Source organism: Metarhizium robertsii (assembly GCF_000187425.2).
Source record: "Metarhizium robertsii ARSEF 23 chromosome Unknown MAA_Scf_3, whole genome shotgun sequence".
NCBI classification, from domain to species: Eukaryota; Fungi; Ascomycota; class Sordariomycetes; order Hypocreales; family Clavicipitaceae; genus Metarhizium; species Metarhizium robertsii.
The window spans coordinates 4,993,674-5,012,048 of NW_011942171.1; the positions used below are offsets into that span (position 1 = coordinate 4,993,674).

Genomic DNA, 18,375 nt, shown 5'->3' on the forward strand with positions numbered 1-18,375 from the left:
GTCAAAGGTAAGAGCGGCAGGCCAAGGCCAACACTTGGAGTTGGCAGAATCGAAGAAAGGGGAGTTGAATGGCTGTTTGGAGAGGCGACGGTTGAAAAGTCCAAGGCCAGCTGTCTCCCATGGCCGTTGGTTGCATCGTATTTGCGGTGCATGATGCGAGCGACTCCATGCACGGGGCATTATGCATTCCAAGGCATCCCCCAGTCTCCCGCCGTGTCCGTCTCATTGTCTGTCTCCATCCAGATGTCCGGCTCGTGGTAAGGAAGAGTCGAGGGCTTGTCTCAGCCTCAATCACCGCAGTCACCAGGGTCACGCCTCCGCGCTCAGTGCTCACCCGCCTTCCCATTTGATTTGCTCTGTCCCTCGCTCCTTCCGTGTTCCTTTCCCCTCCCACAACCAGACGTCGAATGCACAGGTGTCGTCGACGCTCGACTGAATTGTTCTCAACTCTCAAACCATCTTCAGCCCATCGCCGAGCCGGCTCTGTATTGACTCTACTTGTCATCGCAGACATCATTGCACAGCAAGGGGCCGTAATCGCTGCCCTAGGACTAGCGCGTGTAAGCCAGTCCGCCATCGCAACACGCCGGCCTGCCATTAGGGCAACCTTGGCCTCATCACCGCAGCGACCGCCACCCCGTCACTCGCCCAACACCAGCCAGTGGCTGTCCCATCATCCAACTTGGCTGACGACACCCAACCCGCGGGCGCTTGATTGGTATTCAGTTCGACAAAGACTACGTTTCCGGCGACTATCAAACCTTTTTACTGCACAAGTTGGCAAAATCGACTAGAGAGCAGACCATCGAGACGTTTCGATACTGCTTCTCTTTCAACTGCCGGATCCAAAAGCAAGTGCTGCGGAGCATCCATCACATGTCCTCTCTGCGGCACTTCTGAGGCACTCCCGGCTTGCAGTAGTACATGGTCGCGGAGTCTGCCGATGCAATAGTTTGTGCTTCTCAATTTCTGGCCAATTCGTTGCTCCGTTCTCCTTCGCTGCCACTCTCACTTCACCTTGCGCCCTCTTCTCCGGCAGCCATCTCATTCGTAGGCGCGCGCCCTTCGACACCATAATACATTATAGACACCCTTCTGCCCGACATGCAGCGATACGGAAGGGACGACCATCAAGAGAGAGAGCCCTTAGGCGGCCCACCCGACTACAACACGCCCCCTAGACAAGCCGGCGGAAATGTCTACAATTATGATTATGCCGCTGCAGATTCGCCATATTACGACGACGCCTCTCCGCCGCGACCACAAGACGCATTCAGGATGCAGCAGCAACATCAACCTTACCAGTCATATCAGTCTTATGTAGGACATGATGCTTCGTCTGCCGGGCGTGGTTATGGCCACGAAGCGGTTGCACCGGCGCCTCCTCAACACAATGATTTCACCGCGTACAATAGAGGCCCTGCCCAGCAGGGCCAGGATCACCCGTATGCGCAACACGTGGCCCAAAGCAACATTACCCCGGGGGCCGACAACTTTGGCGAGCATGCATCTGGGGGCATGGCTGGTATTGCTTATAGCGTTGCTGATCACAGGGCCCATGAAGGCGGAATGGAGGCTGCGGGAGGCATCGGTCAACTACCTCCTCCACCATCGCGAAGTCAGTATCCCAATACGCACGATGCGGGATTCAACAACTCACAGCCTGGTGGGTATGCTCCAGAAACGGTTTACAACCGTGGCCCAGGGCAACATCAACTTCCCGCGCAGGGTTCTGGGTCAAGTCTCAATCCTTTCAATACTCCCTCTGCCACACACTCCCCGACAAGAAGTCTTCGAAGTTTTGGTGGCGAGTCCTTTGGAGACGAGCCCTACCAAGCAATGCCAACAAACGGACACAGATACCACGACGCCAGCCTGGGAGTCGTTAATCCGAATGACATTGTTGATGACGGTGATGACGGCCTGAATTATGCACGGCACAGCCAGAGAAATTCGATGCTCAGCTTACCACACTCTGACCGAGCAAGAGCAGGGCCTGGCGCTGCGGCTGGTGCGGGCGCCGCTGGGATTGGGGCCGCGGCTGCTGCTGGAGGTATGTTGAATCGAAGCGGTAAGTTTCTATCCATGAAGCGGCGGTTGGGTGAGTTAAGTCTTGGCAACTGACTCTTTGATGTAGGTCGCAGTGAGTCCGAACTTGCGCGCGAAAAGCCGGACAATTGGGTAGCGCCCGACAAAGGTCGCAGCAAGAAGTGCAAATGGCTCGTGATTATTCTGGTCTTCCTCGTAGTTGCCGGCGCGATCGTGGGTGGTGTTGTCGGAAGTATGATTGCTGGCAACAAGAAGTCTGGTGGTAGCAGCAGCGGCAGTGGTGACTCGGCGGCGGATGACACGAACAAGAATGGTGACCTCGACATCAACAGCAAAGAGATCAAGGCGCTTCTCAACAACAAGGACCTCCACAAGGTGTTTCCTGGAATGGACTACACACCTCTGAACACACAATATCCCGACTGCATACACAATCCGCCGTCGCAAAACAATATTACCCGCGACGTTGCAGTTCTCAGCCAGCTGACCAACAAAATTCGCTTATACGGCACCGACTGTAATCAGACTCAGATGGTGATTCATGCTGTCAATCAGCTCAAGATGCAGAACGATATCAAGATCTGGTTAGGCGTATGGCAAGACGGCAATACGACAACCAACACGCGACAACTAGCACAGATGTGGGACATCCTTGATCAATATGGCGAGAAACCATTCGAAGGCGTCATTGTTGCCAATGAAATCCTCTTCCGTAAAGAGATGTCGATAACCCAGCTCGGTACCGTTCTTGATGGTGTTCGAACCAACCTGACAACCAAGAAGATCAACTTGCCCGTGGCGTCGTCAGACCTTGGTGACAATTGGCAGCAGGGTTTGGCCGATAAGAGCGACTACATCATGGCCAATATTCATCCATTCTTCGCCGGAGTGTCGGCAGAGCAGGCGGCGTCTTGGACATACAGTTTTTGGACTAATAGGGATAAGCAATACTGGAAATCTGAGACGTCGAAAAATGTCATTTCGGAGACGGGCTGGCCCAGCGATGGCGGCAAGGACTGTGGTGCCGCTACAACATGCGGCCCGTCAACGCCTGGTGCGGTCGCGAGTGTCGACGGCATGAATCGGTTCATGAACGACTGGGTGTGTCAGGCGCTTGCCAATGGTACCAATTACTTTTGGTTCGAGGCATTTGACGAGCCTTGGAAAGTTCGGTTCAATGAGAAGGACAAGGAATGGGAAGACAAGTGGGGTCTGATGGACGTCAACCGCAAGCTCAAGAGTGGTGTCAAGATTCCCGATTGCGGCGGTAAGACGGTATAGCTGGGTCAGAAACAAAGAACGACCGACACTGGCAAGCCTTTCAAAGCGACCACCAGCACTGGGCAGTAACTTGGCTGCTACATCACTTCGCCTCCATACACGACACCATGGCCAATGTGATTACTTTGACCCCGACGCCGAAAACACTGTTTACCAGTTGGTCCTTTTAGTTTGGTTACTTGGTTGCTTCTGGCGTTATGGAGCTTGTAGAAAATATGGATTTGACATCTTGTTCCCTGTGCATATACATGCGACTTGATTTGTTTTCTTTTCCAGGGGGGACGAGGGAACAGAGGTATCATACGTTTGTTGTGTGGTATATCTTGTGGTTTGGAGCGAGCGGCATTGGCAGCTTTGCTATTATATGAGCGGACACGGCATTAGGCATTAGTATTAGACACGGATAAATACAAGACTCGGCTTTACTTTACCTTGCAGCACCGGGCCTTTCTCACTCTTTTTGGCATTTGCGAATCAAACTCGTAGCCAATGTACTATAACGCAAATGTTTGCATTGCCAGTCCTGTCGCTGAACGCCACGCTATTATTCATTGCAAATCATCAGGGCCTCCCTTGACCAAACCCAGCAACACCATTTATCTTCACGCATCTATGTCCACCTTGTCCAACCTATTCACCAACTCATTCTCTGCTCTGCTATGCTCTTCTCCTCCGCCCTTGCTGCTGGCCAAAGCCCCTCTGGGCCGCCAGTAAACAGACGTGCTCGAAAACGTAATGCCATCCTCGGGAAACGCAAACCTCTCGTACCTCTCATGCATCCTCCTCACGCCCTGCACCGCCTCACGCTCCAGTAACACCCTATTGTAATTTTCTCTCATTAGCGAAAAAAAAAAAATGAAACATTAGAAAAGAAAGGGGGGGAAGAAACTTCAAAGCCAAAACAACAACAAAATACCACCTACCCATCCCACGTGTCCCAGTCGGTGCCGACAAACACGGCCGGCAGCGCCGCACGCAGCGCCTCCTCGTACAGCTCGCGATACAAGTGAACCCCGTACAGCAGCGAGTCGGCCGTCACGGCGCGGCACGCAACGGGGTGGTCGACGACGCGGTAGCCCATGCCGGTCAGAAACGTCCTCTCCGCGTCCGTGAAGAGCGGCTCCTGGAAGATGCACTCGATCTTTGTGCCGGCGAGTTTCTCTACGCCTCCGTCAGTGCGTGCTTCGCCGTCTGGCTACGCGGGGGAATTACGTACCCAGCTCTTCGACCATGGTGAGAAAGGCGATGAACTGGCGATGGGTGCGGCGTTTGGACTCGCACGAGCCGTCGTGCGGGTCAAAGGTGCCGAGGCCGAGGCAGACGGCGCTGGTGACGGGGGACAGGGCCGGGCCGTGGGAGGCAACGAGCTCGCGGAGGGAGGTGCAGCAGGTTGATGACGCCCAGTCGCTTTTCGCACTGAGGTGCTCTGCCCTGATGGCGGATGCGGACATTGCGGGTGCGGTGCGCTGGGGTGCTGGTGGCGGGGGAGGGCGTCTGCGCGTCTTTTTGGGCTTGGGGAACGTCCATTCTTGGGCGTCGGCGGCTGGCATGGTTTCTTTGGGGGGTTGTGAATCTCGTGATGGTTTGGTGGTGGTGGAGGTGGTGGTTGAGGATGAGTTTTTCTACAGGGTAGCTGGTTGGGGATGGAGATGGGGGGATGGCGCGAGTGTTGTATGGCTTTTGAGTGAAATGGCGTTATTGAAGCAGTTTAGACGTGTGCCTTTGATTAAATTTGTTTTCTTCTTTGGGATTTTTTGGGTTCCGTGTCTCGCGCTTTCTATGTTTTCACAATTCGCCGTGGTTGAAGCTACCACCAGTTCTGTTGGCCTCACCGAGTACCTGCGCAGAAGACTTGGCCCATCACCAACAGTGGACCCGCCAAAGCTACTTAAGTACCTATCTAGGTTTATTGAATGCAGCTCGGCTGTCCATCCGACGGCGCCTTGGGGCTTAAGTTCCGGCTGCGATTCTCGACATCAACCGTAGGATTCTCTCCGCCCTTTGACCAGTTCATTCCATGTCAGATGTTGCAATACAGGGGCCCAAGGCACCACGATAACCCGATATTCAAGGTCCAAAACGCAAGTGTATTCTGATTGGCTGTGTGGTGCCGCGCCCCACTCCTCCACGCCATGACGGGCGCTTAAATCGTCGCCGCTCCTCCTTCAGCCTCCAATCAGACGTCACAATCCGGCCTTTGCACAACATTCAAGTCGCATCGTCACAATGCCTGCCATCTCGCCATCCTGGCATCTCTTGCAACCGCCGACGCTGGCTGCCCTCGACGGCCAATGATGCTGCTTTTCTCCGCCAGGGGGGACCGGTTTGACCCCCAGCCCTGCTTGTTTCCGTGTGCCGAGCTGCCAAATCAGATCCATCATCACCCAGGCTGCACGCTTCCCCCCTCATCAGTCTTCGCCGGCCGCCTTTTGAAGCCATTTTCTCGTGCCATGCGTAGATGTTCCCCCGTCGTCTGGCCTGCGGGCTTCCAGACCCCCTCTCCCGATTCGTCACCTGCATGCTGTTGTGCGTTTGGATAGCCCGGCATCCTGTGCTTTGCCTTGTCAACTGCGTCCCTTTGCCGCCCATCGACAGAGTGTGGTCTTGCAGACGGGCCGCCTTTTCATATAGCTCCAACCTCTTCCCTCCCCAGCGCCTCTCTCTGAGCTTCATCTCCATGTCCCTTGCCTGCCAAACCCTTCCACCCGTCTTCGTCATCTTTCCCTCACCTGGCGCCTTGTTGCTGTAAACCGTCTCAGCTGGGCTGGCTCCGGCTACCACCAAAACGTTTTCTCGAGATCACCCTGAAATCGTAACCGCCAGCGTTGGAAGAACAACCAAAAAGATAGACAAGTAAAATCACCTGAACCGCTGCGTTGGGGTGAACATATACGACCTTTGGCCGACGGCGACGGCATCGTGCCAAAACTGTTACTACTGCTCCGCGGCGTCTTCATAGTCTCCATCCGCCATGCTTCTGGTACTCATCACACTGGCCCTTGCGGCCACCGCGTCCGCACATAGCGTCATATCGTATCCCGGCTGGAGAGGCAATTCCCTCATTACAAACGACACATTCCCCTACGGAATGCAGTGGATGTATCCATGTGAGTCTCCCCGTCCTCAAACCCTCTCCCGCGACACCATCCACGCCCCCATCACCACGGCAAACAAGAATTCATGAAAAAGGAAGAAGAAAGGACTAAAACACCGGCAGGCGGCGGCATAGGAACCACCAAAAACCGCACATACTGGCCCACGACGGGCGGCGCGCTCGCCTTCCAGCCCGGCTGGTTCAGAGGCCACTCCCTCGCCGTCATCTACGTCAACCTGGGCTTCGGCACCAACGGCCCCGATCACGGCCCCGAGAACATGTCCAACCCCATGGTTCACCCCTTCACCATCCAGGGTCCCACCAACAACCCGTACCCGGGCACCATCTGCCTCCCGCAGATTCCCCTGCCCATCAACGCCTCCGTCAAGGCCGGCGACCTGGCCACCATCCAGCTCGTGGAGCTTGCCCAGCACGGGGCCGCTTTGTACTCGGTATGTTTTGTCCCCCCTCCATGGCGGGCGGCGCATCGACGGCGGGGGGGTTCACCTTGGTCAAGGACGAGGAGCTGGCATCTAACTCGGAGATTGTAGTGCGTCGACATCATCTTTGCCGACCCCGGCGACCCCAAGATCGGCGAGGTCAACGAGACAAACTGCTTCAACTCGACCGACATTGGCTTTGCCGACATGTACACCATTGCTACCAAGATGTCTGGCAGCGACGCCTACATCACTTCTGCTGCGGCGTCCTTGCGAGCCCTCAGCTGGATGGGCTACGTGCCGCTGGTCGTTGCTGGCTTGCTGACTCTGCTGTAAACCAAAAAAAAAAAAAAGGCAGATTTATTTTGAGGAATATGATGCAAGTAATGGGACGAAAGAAGGGAATGCCTCCTCCAACTAGGATATGGTATGCTATCGATTGATGGTTGCATTTTTTTATTCCCCTTTGATTTTATTTAAAATATCTTGACACGCGATACAGCATTCGCAAAGGAGTTTGGGCGCCGGCAGGACGAGTAATAGCATATACCATGCACATCTTCATAGCCCCCCTTTGCCTCATTGTAGGTACGAAATAAACTTCCCTACATCTTTTCATTTCTCAAGTGTCCATGTTCAAGTGTGTCCCCATGTCGCCAATCTGTGTGAGACACGAGTGAGATGTCCTTGGCGGCAGTCCAACTTTATCCGTTGTGCCAGTCTATTTGATTCTCATTTCTCTACGGTAAAAGCTATAGCCCGTCATGACACCAAAGCTAGGCACTCATTGGCAACCGACTTCACCCTGTCCTCCGAACCTCGATCCTTTGCTCCACGAATCCATCCGCCAACGTCAAGGCCACCGGCTTCTTGCGTAGATGTTGCCAATATTGTGCCCAGTGCCACCAACGCTCGGTATAATACTTCAGAATCGGACTGGCCACTGAGCACTGCCCCAAGCACCACGAGAAGACGACGTCTCTGCTCTGGACTCAGCAGCTTTTCCTTGTTTATGAGCACCGACAGATTGACGGCTGCCGTGGTAACTGCAATCAATACGTTGCGATTGAACTTTCCAACAGCCTCGCCCCCCTTGACTCCAGTAATTCGTTCGAGATAAGCAATTGGCTTGTCAGCATGCGAGCTTATTAGACTACGTCCATCTGCGGTGCCAAATAGGTTTGCAATCGTACGGGCGCCCATCATGACCGCATTTTCATTCGGCTGGACATCAGCCGGCATAGAGCACGTTATGGCCAGGTCCAAGGCAGATCCGTATTGGGCATCTGACCACTGCGCGACCGAGGGGAATTTGGCGATGCAACGAAACAAATCGAGCGCCGCGAGGCGATCTGAGTATGGCCATTGAGTCACACTTCTTACAACGAGTTCTATCGACTTGATAGGAATCGGTCGACCTGCCTCCAGGGCCTCGCGAAGCGACAACAGCACTGCTTCTTCGCCGGGATTCAAGGCGGCATCCTTTCGGCCGGACGAGACTAGGTTATTGTTCACACTTAATATTTTGGCGAACATGCCTATTGATGCGATTAGTGTCAGTGACGTAACCAAGGGTGGTTGGTAGAATGATATATATGTTTTCGACCTACCCTCATATTTGGCGGCTGAAATACTCAGATAGTCCTTTTGAGGGATAACCTTAGGCTGTGATTCCGCCTCCCCTGGTCGATAGCGTTTCTCTGTTCCATATGGATCTGGCCCAGAGCTTTGCGTTTGTCCTAGAGTTGCGCCCTTGGTATTTTCGGTGATGAAGTTGGCCACGTTGTCGAGGTAGCTGAGGGGTAATTCATTGTCGTTGAGGAACTTGGTCGCTCGCTCATAGGGGTTCTCAGACAGGTTATAGGGAAGTTTTAACGGTGGTTTGCCGTCCTCAATATCAACATCAAAAACATAGTCATACGACTTTCCCTGATAGTCAACCTTGCGACCAGTGCTACCTACAGCATCAACCACAGTGCCAACACTGATCCATTGTTGTTGACTGACGGACCACTGGTGAGCTGTAACATTGCCGTTTTCTTCCTTGATCATCTGCACCTGGCCCTCCTTTGTGCCGGACTTGGTTGTCAAGAACTCAGGTCCGGGGAGCTTTTCCTTGTTGATGCTGCCTAGTTGCTGCTGAGGAATAGCCGAAGACTTGACGGACGCCTCGAATTCAGATAAAGTCTCCTTGTCGGCCACTTGGTCAGGTCTTCGAGTAAAAACGCGAGCGATGCTATCACTGGCACCTGTGACAATATCACCAGTATCCTGGCTAGTAGACACTGTCCACACTGAAATGGCTGGGTGCGTAATGGTCTGAACACACTCGGTGCCTTTCCAGACACGCACGGTACGATCTTCGCCAGAGCTAACCAACTCACCCGTCGGCAAGCTGGCCAGGCTATAAACAAAACTTTCGTGGCCGTGCAATTCCCCGACTTGCTGTCCATTCAACTTCCATAGTCTGATGGTCCCGTCGTTGCTGGCGCTGGCGATGTCTCCCCCGCTGGGGTGGTTATCGGGAATTTTGCAGAGGGCTCGTACAACATCTGGTGTATATATTGTAGATTTTGGTTGTACCTCGCCCCCAGTGGATTGAGTGAGATCAAATATGCGGATTTTTTTGTCGGCGCAGCCAGTGACGGCAGTTTTGTCGTCGAGGGCGACAACGCTCCAAACAGCCATACCATCATGCCCACCGAGAGTCAATACCGTCTCCCACTTTTGTAGATTCCAAATACGGGCCTGACCATCCCAACCACCAGAAAGCAGGTATGAGCCGCTGGGGGCTACGGAGAGAGTACAGACATTGTTCGCGTGACCAATCAGTAAACGCTCGGCGTGATCGGTTGGGGCGGCGGCTGGTGATTTGACTTCAATGACAGTATCCTTCCCTCCAGATATAATCAAGCCATTGGGGTGATCGGCAGAGGGTGGGAAGAATGTTACCGAGTTGACATATTCGGAACCACGACTGACGAGTGTCCCTTCAAAGGAAGGTGGAGTTTGAGATCCTCGAGACCATTTGCGGACGGTACAATCTCTGGAAACGGATAGAATGACTTCGGGTGATGCGAAAGCGACAGATCTTACCTGCATAGAAGGTGTTAGCTGGGGCCAAGACGTCAAAAAGCCGCGAAAGGGCTTGTTTGAGCCTGTCGGTCATTGGTAAAACCTACATCTGCTTCATGGCCGATGAGCTGCGCGGACAGCTTGAAGTCTTGGGCCATCTTGGCAGCTGCGGCTTGAAATTGGTGAGGTGGTTCTCCTAGCCTGTTTGCACAACTGTTTCGATATTGCAGAGCGCGAGAGAACAAGTATGTAGTTGCTGATTATCCAGTGACGTCGACGTGGTCACTGGCGGAGTCGGAGCTTTGGTGGAGCTCTCTTATTGGAGCAAGAAGGAGACTGTTTTGATACCCCGCGCCTGGTAGCACGGAGCAAATGGGCCCAATGTGCACAAATAATGACTGGAAGAACCAAAACACAGCAGAGCATCAACGCTTGACGGAGGCGGAACGAGACATGAGTCAAAGCCACAAACGGGAGGCACAAGGTGAATGGGGCCGAGGTGAGAGGTGGACGTTGATGGAAGCTTGGAGATCTCAAGAGATGGTGATGTCTGATAGGCCAAGGTACTTGCGTCTAAGTAAGTAGGTACATGTACCTGGTTCCTTGGTCAGCGCCACTGGCTTACTGCCCGGATGGCCATTCACACCTTCGGTACGGAGTACTGGGTACTTAAGTACCTGGGGTGCAAGGCACTTGGCTTCAGGAGAGAACTGAGGGGAGGAACTACCCCGCCAACCGCCTCATGTGGCTCAACAAGTCTTTGGTTGGTCCTCCGGCCCCGTTCCTTCCCTTTCCCTCTGACCCTCTTGCCCTCCGACAATCAATCTTCTGCTCTGGTGAAGTGATGCCGGTAAGGACATGAAGTCTGGTAAGGAGTACTCTGTTAGAATCTATCTCCATATGTACCAAGTTAAATGAATTGAGTGGCCAAAATGAGTGCAGACAGCGCCCGTGTTATTCTTGGATGCCGCGAAAGTAAACGCCCTTGCCATGTCATGCGTGTCAGAGGGTTCAGGTTCTTGAGTCTTGTCCGCTTGCACCTGCACTTTTCACCTGGCGCCCCATGTCATGTCCCTCGCTCCTTCTTGACTCAAGTCCGACAGCCCCACGCTTGCTTCTGTTTCGCCCAATGCCGAAACGGCCAGATGCTGTCACGCCAAAAGTCTCGGCTCAACTTTTGGAAGCCTCTCCCAGAACTGCTTTCATTGCCGCTTCGTCTTTCCACTCTCCTTTCACGTCCCGTCCGCTCCCACAACATCCGGCCCGTGCTGGCTTTCGACGGACTCGTCAGTCGCTGTCACGTTCATTTCTTGCGGACGGTGGACGAAATCGCGCCGCTTACCGAGTCCTCGTTCTGTCTCTCCTCGCCCAACCGTGTGGTTTAACCTCCACGCCTTTCATTGTCTCAAGACTCTTTGCTACGCCTCTGACGATCACGATCCAAACGACACTGCATTTTGCCATACACTCTTGCAAGAATTATACCACTAGACAATCCTTGCGGTTGCCGCGCTCTTTCTGCACCGTCAAGCTCGCAGCGGGACTCGACTTGCCTTTAGAATTTGAACCCACGTTCGAAATCAGCAAAATCCCCTGTACACTAGACCATATCACGCACCATGACTTCCGAAGCTCCTCGGCAGTATGTGCCGCTGACCTGCCATGGCCATTCTCGCCCGGTCCCCCACATGAGCTTCTCTCACCTGGAGAAGGAGGAAACATACTACATGATCTCGGCCTGTAAAGGTTGGTCTAGGCTGCTTTGTCGTGCCTGCATACGACCCGAGAACATGGACTGACGACTAACTGTTGCTATAGATGGAAACCCGATGCTTCGAGATGGTGTTACTGGCGATTGGTATGATCTTGCTAAAGGACTTGAGCCCTTCGAAAGCCGTGTTAACAACAAAGACAGGATTGGCACGTTTATCGGTCACAAGGGTGCGGTCTGGCAAGCCAGATTGAGCCCCGACGCTTCCAACGCAGCCACTGCATCGGCTGATTTCACAGCGTACGTTTTATACTGTTCATATTTCACAAAAACCTGGGCTAACACTGACTCGCCATTCAGCAAAATCTGGGATACCCACACCGGAGAGGTGCTATACAGCCTCCAGCACGATCATATTGTCCGAGCTGTTGCCTACCCCCCCGATAACTCGGATCTTGTTGCGACTGGTGGCATGGAAAAGAAGCTTCGCGTTTTCGACCTTGCTGAACTTGCCAAGACGTATCCGGGAAAAGCTGCCACCATTCCCGCCTCGGCCGGGTTCGAAATCGGGGAGGGTGTCCATACTAGCTCCATCAAGTTCATTTGCTGGACAAAAGACCCAAACATTGTTGTTACGGCTTCCGATAAGACCATCCGTTGGCTCGACCTGCCCAGCAGATCGTGCATCAAGCATGAAGTTCTTGATGGGGAAATCAAGTCATGTGAAGTGGTGTCGGTCGCACAGGAGTTAGCATCATCGACTGACATTGGTGGCGGAAAGCCTGTTTTGGCTGTCTCTGCCGGCAAGACGGTGTATTTCTGGGGAGGCGATCAAGCCATGGATGAGCTCAAGCGCATTGTGTTGCCATATTCCATTGCTAGTGTCGGGCTGGATGTCAAGGGCCGCAAGTTGGTGGTTGGCGAAGAGCCTGGAACATGGGCCAAGGTGATTCGATACGACGATGGGGTTGAACTCGATACACATAAAGGACACCACGGGCCGATCTGGTCCATTGCCTTTTCACCCGACAGCAAACTGTATGCCACTGCGTCCGAGGATGGAACGATCAAGATGTGGAAAAATTGTGATGGGTTTTACGGCTTGTGGCGCGGTGGTGCTACTACTGAACGGTCCGCGGAGTAGAGCGAATCAGACCGAGGCACCAATGCCAGCGCAACAGCCAGCCGAGATGGCTATCGCGGAAGCCATAACCTGAGGCTCTCCGGCGGCAGCAGCAGGGAATCAGAGGAAAGCACTGATTTCACCAGCGGCTCGGGCGACAGTACTTTGCACACGATGACAACCTCGAGTAGGGCCACTAGCGCCAGAACTAGCGAGGAATACGGTGCAAAAGAAGCATGCGAGGTTCAGCGAGTTTGATGTGGACCTTGGCTCCTGTGCTTGTTTATGTGAGAGAATGCGAAAAGGCGAAAATGAGGCCATGTTAGCTTGACCGGAGTCGTGTATCTTGTTTCATGGGAGGGGAGCCTAGAGTGGCCAAGGTTTTAAAAGTAGCCAGCTAAAATCTCATAGAGAGCATAGTAGTTAAGAAAGTCTCTGTATGCATAATACACAGCGTATTGACCACAAGGGGTATCGACGGTATCGACGGTAACGATGTGAAGAAATCCTGTTTTTTTTTTGACAAAATGCCCGTAGTCGCGGCAATCCTTTGCGAATACAGAGTTACGTCGAAGGCTCTCTCTCCCTTGGTGAAGACGGGCACTACGCTGCAGTCAGTCAAGGATGAAGATTGGCACATGTGCGACTAGCTCGACGGCGCTTTTTGGCGACAAGGCCAGTGTAGCCGTCCAAGGCTCGGTAGCTGTAGGCAGCCATCGCTCGTCAGAAGACGCGATACTAACACGATGGTAATTAAAGACCTGGCGGTTAGTGGGACCTGGGGCCTAGAGATATGTCCGGTTGAAACGCCGTTGAATAACGGAGAAGCTTACCACGGAGAAGTAAGATCTACGATACGGGATAGTGTGATAGCATAAAAGGTGTCAAGGTTTATGCAAAGATATTCTGCCAGGACGGCAGGGAGACGCCCCACGAAGGCATCGCGATATCAGACGCAGTGGAGGGGGGCTGTTTTGGCTATTGTTTATTTTCTACCAGAGACCTTGTTTGGTATCAAAGGCCCTTTGTGTTTGAGAAGTATCAATCAAGTAGTACGTTATTCTCGCGGACACCCTAGGTCGCGGGAGTGTGTCCATCTCCAAGTGTAATCCGAGTGTCTGACGAAGGGCCCTTTGTGGGCCGTTGCCTGCACAGTAAACATTATTTATCGGGCTTTAACCGTAATACTAGTGGTTCCTGAGGTTTTTTTTTAAGCGCTTTTTATTCTTTTTCTAGTCTTTTTTATTATACTTATTATATAAAAGCTATATCTTAAATCTTAGCTATATTATTATTATATTACCTTTAATATTTTACTAGTTTTCTTAGAATTTATCTTTAAATATATTTATATTTTATTTATTAGGGCGATTTAACCTAATAGTTTTGTCTACTACTGCCTGGCATTTAAGGTCGCGGGCACCTTAGAATTAATCAGATATTCGTTGACGAATGGCGATAAGCGCCTGGCCAAAAGTCGCAAGTCTATTAAGGTCCTCCTGGAACGGGAAGGTCTCATCTCGGGATCAAATTGATAAAGGTCTTGCTGAATTGCCAAACGGCGGCAGATGTTGGGCCTATAGTTGTTGTATAAGTGAAGGTTATGATGTGGAAGGTGGAATGAGCCCCATGACTTCCCTCGATACAGCCCCGAGGGAGGATGCTCGCAGGCTTGCCTTTGGCGCCTCCCGAACTGCGGCCACATGTGCCTGGCGAGATGCCACTCGGAAAGCATGCACAATATTTTTGGGAGACCGTTTGGTACGTGAAATCACCACTGCCGCAAACTCTGCCATGGAGGCAGCGGGAAAAGGAGTCAGATGGCCTGAGTGCAAAGCTTGCCAACCTGTATAATGCGATTCTCGGAATGCCAGGTGCGTGGGTGTTTTATATAGACTAATAGAAAGGCTTTCGTGTGTAATTTACCCCAATTTATTAAAAGCCTTAAAAACAGCCAACTAAAATTAAACCCCTGTGAAATAGTTATAGAATTAGCTTACGTGGCAGCGGGCAGACACGCAAGGGGGGTTAGGTTATATAATAAAGCTTTGCTTCAATAATAGGCGTATCTATTTACTTATAATCTCAGGAGAATACGCAGGCTGTTCTGCCTTTAATCCATAACAGGCATTCTTATTTCCGGGGCAGCCATAGTAGTCCTGAAGCTATTAGTCTACCGGCGTGGTCGACTAGGAGAACTTGATCGGGAACTTCGTCCAACCATCAGGACAAACACCAGGACCAGAGCCGTCGAGATTTTCGCTGATAAAGGGGATGTAACTCCCAACCCTGGTATACATTAAGGGTAGGCCGCAGTCGCGACCTCCTGATACTATACCGATTAATTGTTCGCTTTGATCGATAAGAGGGCCGCCGCTGTCCCCGTCACATGAACCCTTGCCATCTCCACCAGCACACACTATTGTGTCTCTGACCGCAAGTTGACCTTTATCGACATCCGAGCAGAGTTTTCGTTCACGGATGGGAATAACAACTTTGTGAAGTTTGCTATCCCAAGCTGAGCTTCGCTCACCCCTTAAATATTAGTTAGCATATTTTCCGGCAGGGCTTAGCCAATAGCACCTACCAGCCTGCTACTGTTGCCAGGGAACCAACCGCGGGATCCGAGCCGTTTGCCGGCAGCGTCGCATAACGAATTACATTGCTCTTCTCGATCGGGGACGATAATCTCACCATGGCAATATCATTAGGGTGAAAAAGACCAGCTGGTGAGCGACCCGGATAGTATTCAGGATGGATTTTAAAACATGCAGCTTCTGCAACCACTCCGCCTCTTATGCTGTCCTATAGTTGTACATGTATTATTAGCGTTATGCTGCTTATAAACCTTCTGCTAGCAGCACCAAGGTCAATACTCCTTAATGCCCTAGCTAGTAAGCAGCTTAGCAAATAAGGGTGAGTTACAACTTACCAGCGTTCCTGCCCTTACGGAGAGCGTATTGCCAGGCTGCAAAAAAGCCAAGCAATGAGCAGCAGTAAGAATAGTAGTCTTGTCTAATAAACTGCCGCCACAAGCATTGTCAAAATGAATAATAAATGGAACTTCGCCCTCTTTTGCTGGTTCTCCAGCATAAATTCTCTTGTTAATAGTTGCCGCTGCCGAAATAGCAGAAAACGCGACAACTAGTACACTAATAACAGGGCGTACCATTGCGAATAAGTTGGTGAATCGTTAAAGCTAGGGCTTATAAAAGAAGAATGTAGAAGACTGTTGAGAGATGCTGAGGCAATAATTTAGGTAGGCAGCTTGCCGTATTTATTCTCGCTCGCACCCTCTACGATAGTATCCATATTGCACTTCTGAAACAATTTGATATTATAACTTGTAGGGGTACTAAAAGGCTTACTAGAGCCTTGACACACTAGACTCAAGAGGCACTGGGATATCGGTTCGCGCGGGTAATCTAAAAACGCTTAAATTGCTTGCTCCACTAGCTCCGCTACTATCTCCTGATTACCTAGGTAGTTCATCCCACCCCTAGCTATAATAATACGCAGTTATATAATTATATCCTACCATAAAGGCGGAGATGTCGGTGAGTGTAGTTATACCTACTCGTCACCTCGTGCCATGCCCCATATTAGCCAAGGTGGTAGGGGCTTTGCATAAAATAACCCAAGATAAGGCGTGACACGAGTAGTATATTTGACAAGGTATGTAAAGCCCGCTTGCCTTATAAAACCTTCATACAACTCGGGTAGCCGTACTAGGAAGTGCCAGACTCTGGTATCCATCATCAGCCGATCTCGTTGGTAACCTTGATAAATGCGTGTCACTGCTTCCAAGCCTGGCCGCTCTTGACAGCCCACTTCTAAGCCCTCAAGGTTTCGACGAATTCGATTCTCCTCGACGCTGAAGCGGTTGGGCGGGGCAACAAGCTGCTCGAGCAGATAGACACGAGATACGGATATTATTTTGTGGTCGTTCTTTGACCGGAACAGCTCGGAAAGTAGCGTTTATTAGGTAATTTTCCTTTAATATTTTATCTTATAAAAAGTCAAGGATCTTGTGCAGAGTTAGTTCCAGGGGTTAATAGCCAATAGGACAATAACGGTTAAACGGTGCTTATATTTACTTAAAAATTAGGTTATAGTAGTTGTACTAATAACCCTGTTAGGTATAACTAGCTATATTGCATAACTACACCATAATCACTTGTGCTCCCCAAAACAGTCATAGGACGCTGCCTGGCTTTGTTCTACGCGTCATGATGATGGACACACGGTGCAAATACCTGACTGTTGGATCAAATAGGGTGAAATATCCACCACTGACAACACAGGACAGCAGGAGTAGCTCATCGCCAAATCACACCATGCACACCTTTGGCGCCTTTGTCGTCTGTCTCGTAGCAGCTGGCCTTGCTACGGCTCTACCTACCGCCAACCATGGCAGGGCGACGGTACTGATCACTCATAACCGCCGCTTCAACGCCTACGTCCGGACCACTTGCCCTTGTTGCCAAGGCCCATTGCAAGTTCGACAAGCCCGCCCCCTGGATGTTGCCGCCTCCTGCTGGAGGATAGTATCGTGAGACTAGTATGCCCAGGTCGGCGGTGGCCAGTATGATAACGTCCAGTCGGGTACACGTTTAGCTGTGACACCACGTCGCTCGACTTTACGTTTGGCATGGAGAACTCGTCTATTACCGTCCTCGGGGGGTATATGAACCATGCCCCCGTGACTGTGTCAGAGAAGCGGGGAAATCGGAGTTGGCATTGTTGAAGACGTTGCAGCCGGCCTGGTGGTGTTTGATGCTGAGAACACGCGTCTTGGATGGGCTCCCAAGTGAGGTGTATGTGGACGAGTCAGGGAAGGAGGGGTGAGGTAGGAATATTCTGCTGGGGTATACACGTTTCGGCGTATACACAAGGTATAATTGCAGCTGTGTAAGGGAGATGGGACGAGTTGGACCGGAGACGATGGGGCCTCGGCGTCCGACGATATACCGTAAGACGTCTTCTGTTGAACCGGAGGAATGAATCGCATCATGTAATTGTGAAGACTTGCATTTTTGTATTACATCTGCATCAAGTATGAACCAGTCCTGGAGCATCTGAGCTCGGCCTCGAGGATGGGCATATATGAAGATGTAATGTCCACGACAACGGGACATGTCTGCATTCGTTGCCTCTTGTTTTGGCAAACCGTCAATATACAGATGTGTGATTTGTATTGGTAATGTATTCTCCTTTTGAGTACGTTGTCTAGCCTCTATATCCACGCAACCTCCTGTGAGACGCCAAACACACTATTCTTCACTTCATGTTGATCCATGGTTCTCGCCATCCCGCATCTCTGCCCGCTTTGTAGCCGTCATTACTCTAGGCAACAGCAGGCAACAGACTGATAAAAAGTGCACACATGTGGCGACTTGTCGTGGACGGCTCAAGATCGACCAATCATCTTTCACGCTTCTCCATCGAGTGCGCCTCGAACAATGCTACAACTATTAGCTGAGAATGGACTTGTTCGGCAACCAAAAGCCAGTGGTTCGCCAGCCCTCACTTGGTGGCTGCTATACTTTTTCTTCCTTCTTAGTTTTTTACCTAATTTAACCTTTTCACCCCATGTAAGCGG

General features: G+C 51.7%; 6 protein-coding genes across 6 annotated transcripts; 3 read left to right on the plus strand and 3 right to left on the minus strand.

Annotated features, from left to right (window-relative positions):
* Positions 1–1,104: 1,104 nt before the first annotated feature.
* Positions 1,105–3,330, plus strand: MAA_08491 (glycoside hydrolase family 17; the record flags this gene model as incomplete). The annotated part of the gene is made up of 2 exons (XM_007826489.1): positions 1,105–2,071; positions 2,138–3,330. The coding sequence occupies 2 exons, from the start codon at positions 1,105–1,107 to the stop codon at positions 3,328–3,330; spliced, it is 2,160 nt and encodes a 719-aa protein (XP_007824680.1).
* Positions 3,331–3,932: 602 nt separating this feature from the next.
* On the minus strand, positions 3,933–4,880 carry MAA_08492 (uncharacterized protein; the record flags this gene model as incomplete). Its single annotated transcript, XM_007826490.2, has 3 exons — positions 3,933–4,149; positions 4,254–4,491; positions 4,547–4,880. The coding sequence occupies 3 exons, from the start codon at positions 4,878–4,880 to the stop codon at positions 3,933–3,935; spliced, it is 789 nt and encodes a 262-aa protein (XP_007824681.2).
* Positions 4,881–6,301: 1,421 nt separating this feature from the next.
* On the plus strand, positions 6,302–7,200 carry MAA_08493 (uncharacterized protein; the record flags this gene model as incomplete). The annotated part of the gene is made up of 3 exons (XM_007826491.1): positions 6,302–6,437; positions 6,548–6,876; positions 6,976–7,200. The coding sequence occupies 3 exons, from the start codon at positions 6,302–6,304 to the stop codon at positions 7,198–7,200; spliced, it is 690 nt and encodes a 229-aa protein (XP_007824682.1).
* A 426-nt stretch (positions 7,201–7,626) lies between these two features.
* Positions 7,627–10,097, minus strand: MAA_08494 (WD40 repeat 2; the record flags this gene model as incomplete). Its single annotated transcript, XM_007826492.1, has 3 exons — positions 7,627–8,402; positions 8,475–9,960; positions 10,047–10,097. The coding sequence occupies 3 exons, from the start codon at positions 10,095–10,097 to the stop codon at positions 7,627–7,629; spliced, it is 2,313 nt and encodes a 770-aa protein (XP_007824683.1).
* Positions 10,098–11,558: 1,461 nt separating this feature from the next.
* On the plus strand, positions 11,559–12,794 carry MAA_08495 (WD domain-containing protein; the record flags this gene model as incomplete). The annotated part of the gene is made up of 3 exons (XM_007826493.2): positions 11,559–11,685; positions 11,758–11,950; positions 12,011–12,794. The coding sequence occupies 3 exons, from the start codon at positions 11,559–11,561 to the stop codon at positions 12,792–12,794; spliced, it is 1,104 nt and encodes a 367-aa protein (XP_007824684.2).
* Positions 12,795–14,962: 2,168 nt separating this feature from the next.
* On the minus strand, positions 14,963–15,470 carry MAA_11020 (zinc finger domain-containing protein; the record flags this gene model as incomplete). The annotated part of the gene is made up of 2 exons (XM_011412965.1): positions 14,963–15,308; positions 15,361–15,470. 2 exons carry the CDS (start codon positions 15,468–15,470, stop codon positions 14,963–14,965), a joined length of 456 nt encoding a protein of 151 aa, XP_011411267.1.
* Positions 15,471–18,375: the final 2,905 nt, after the last annotated feature.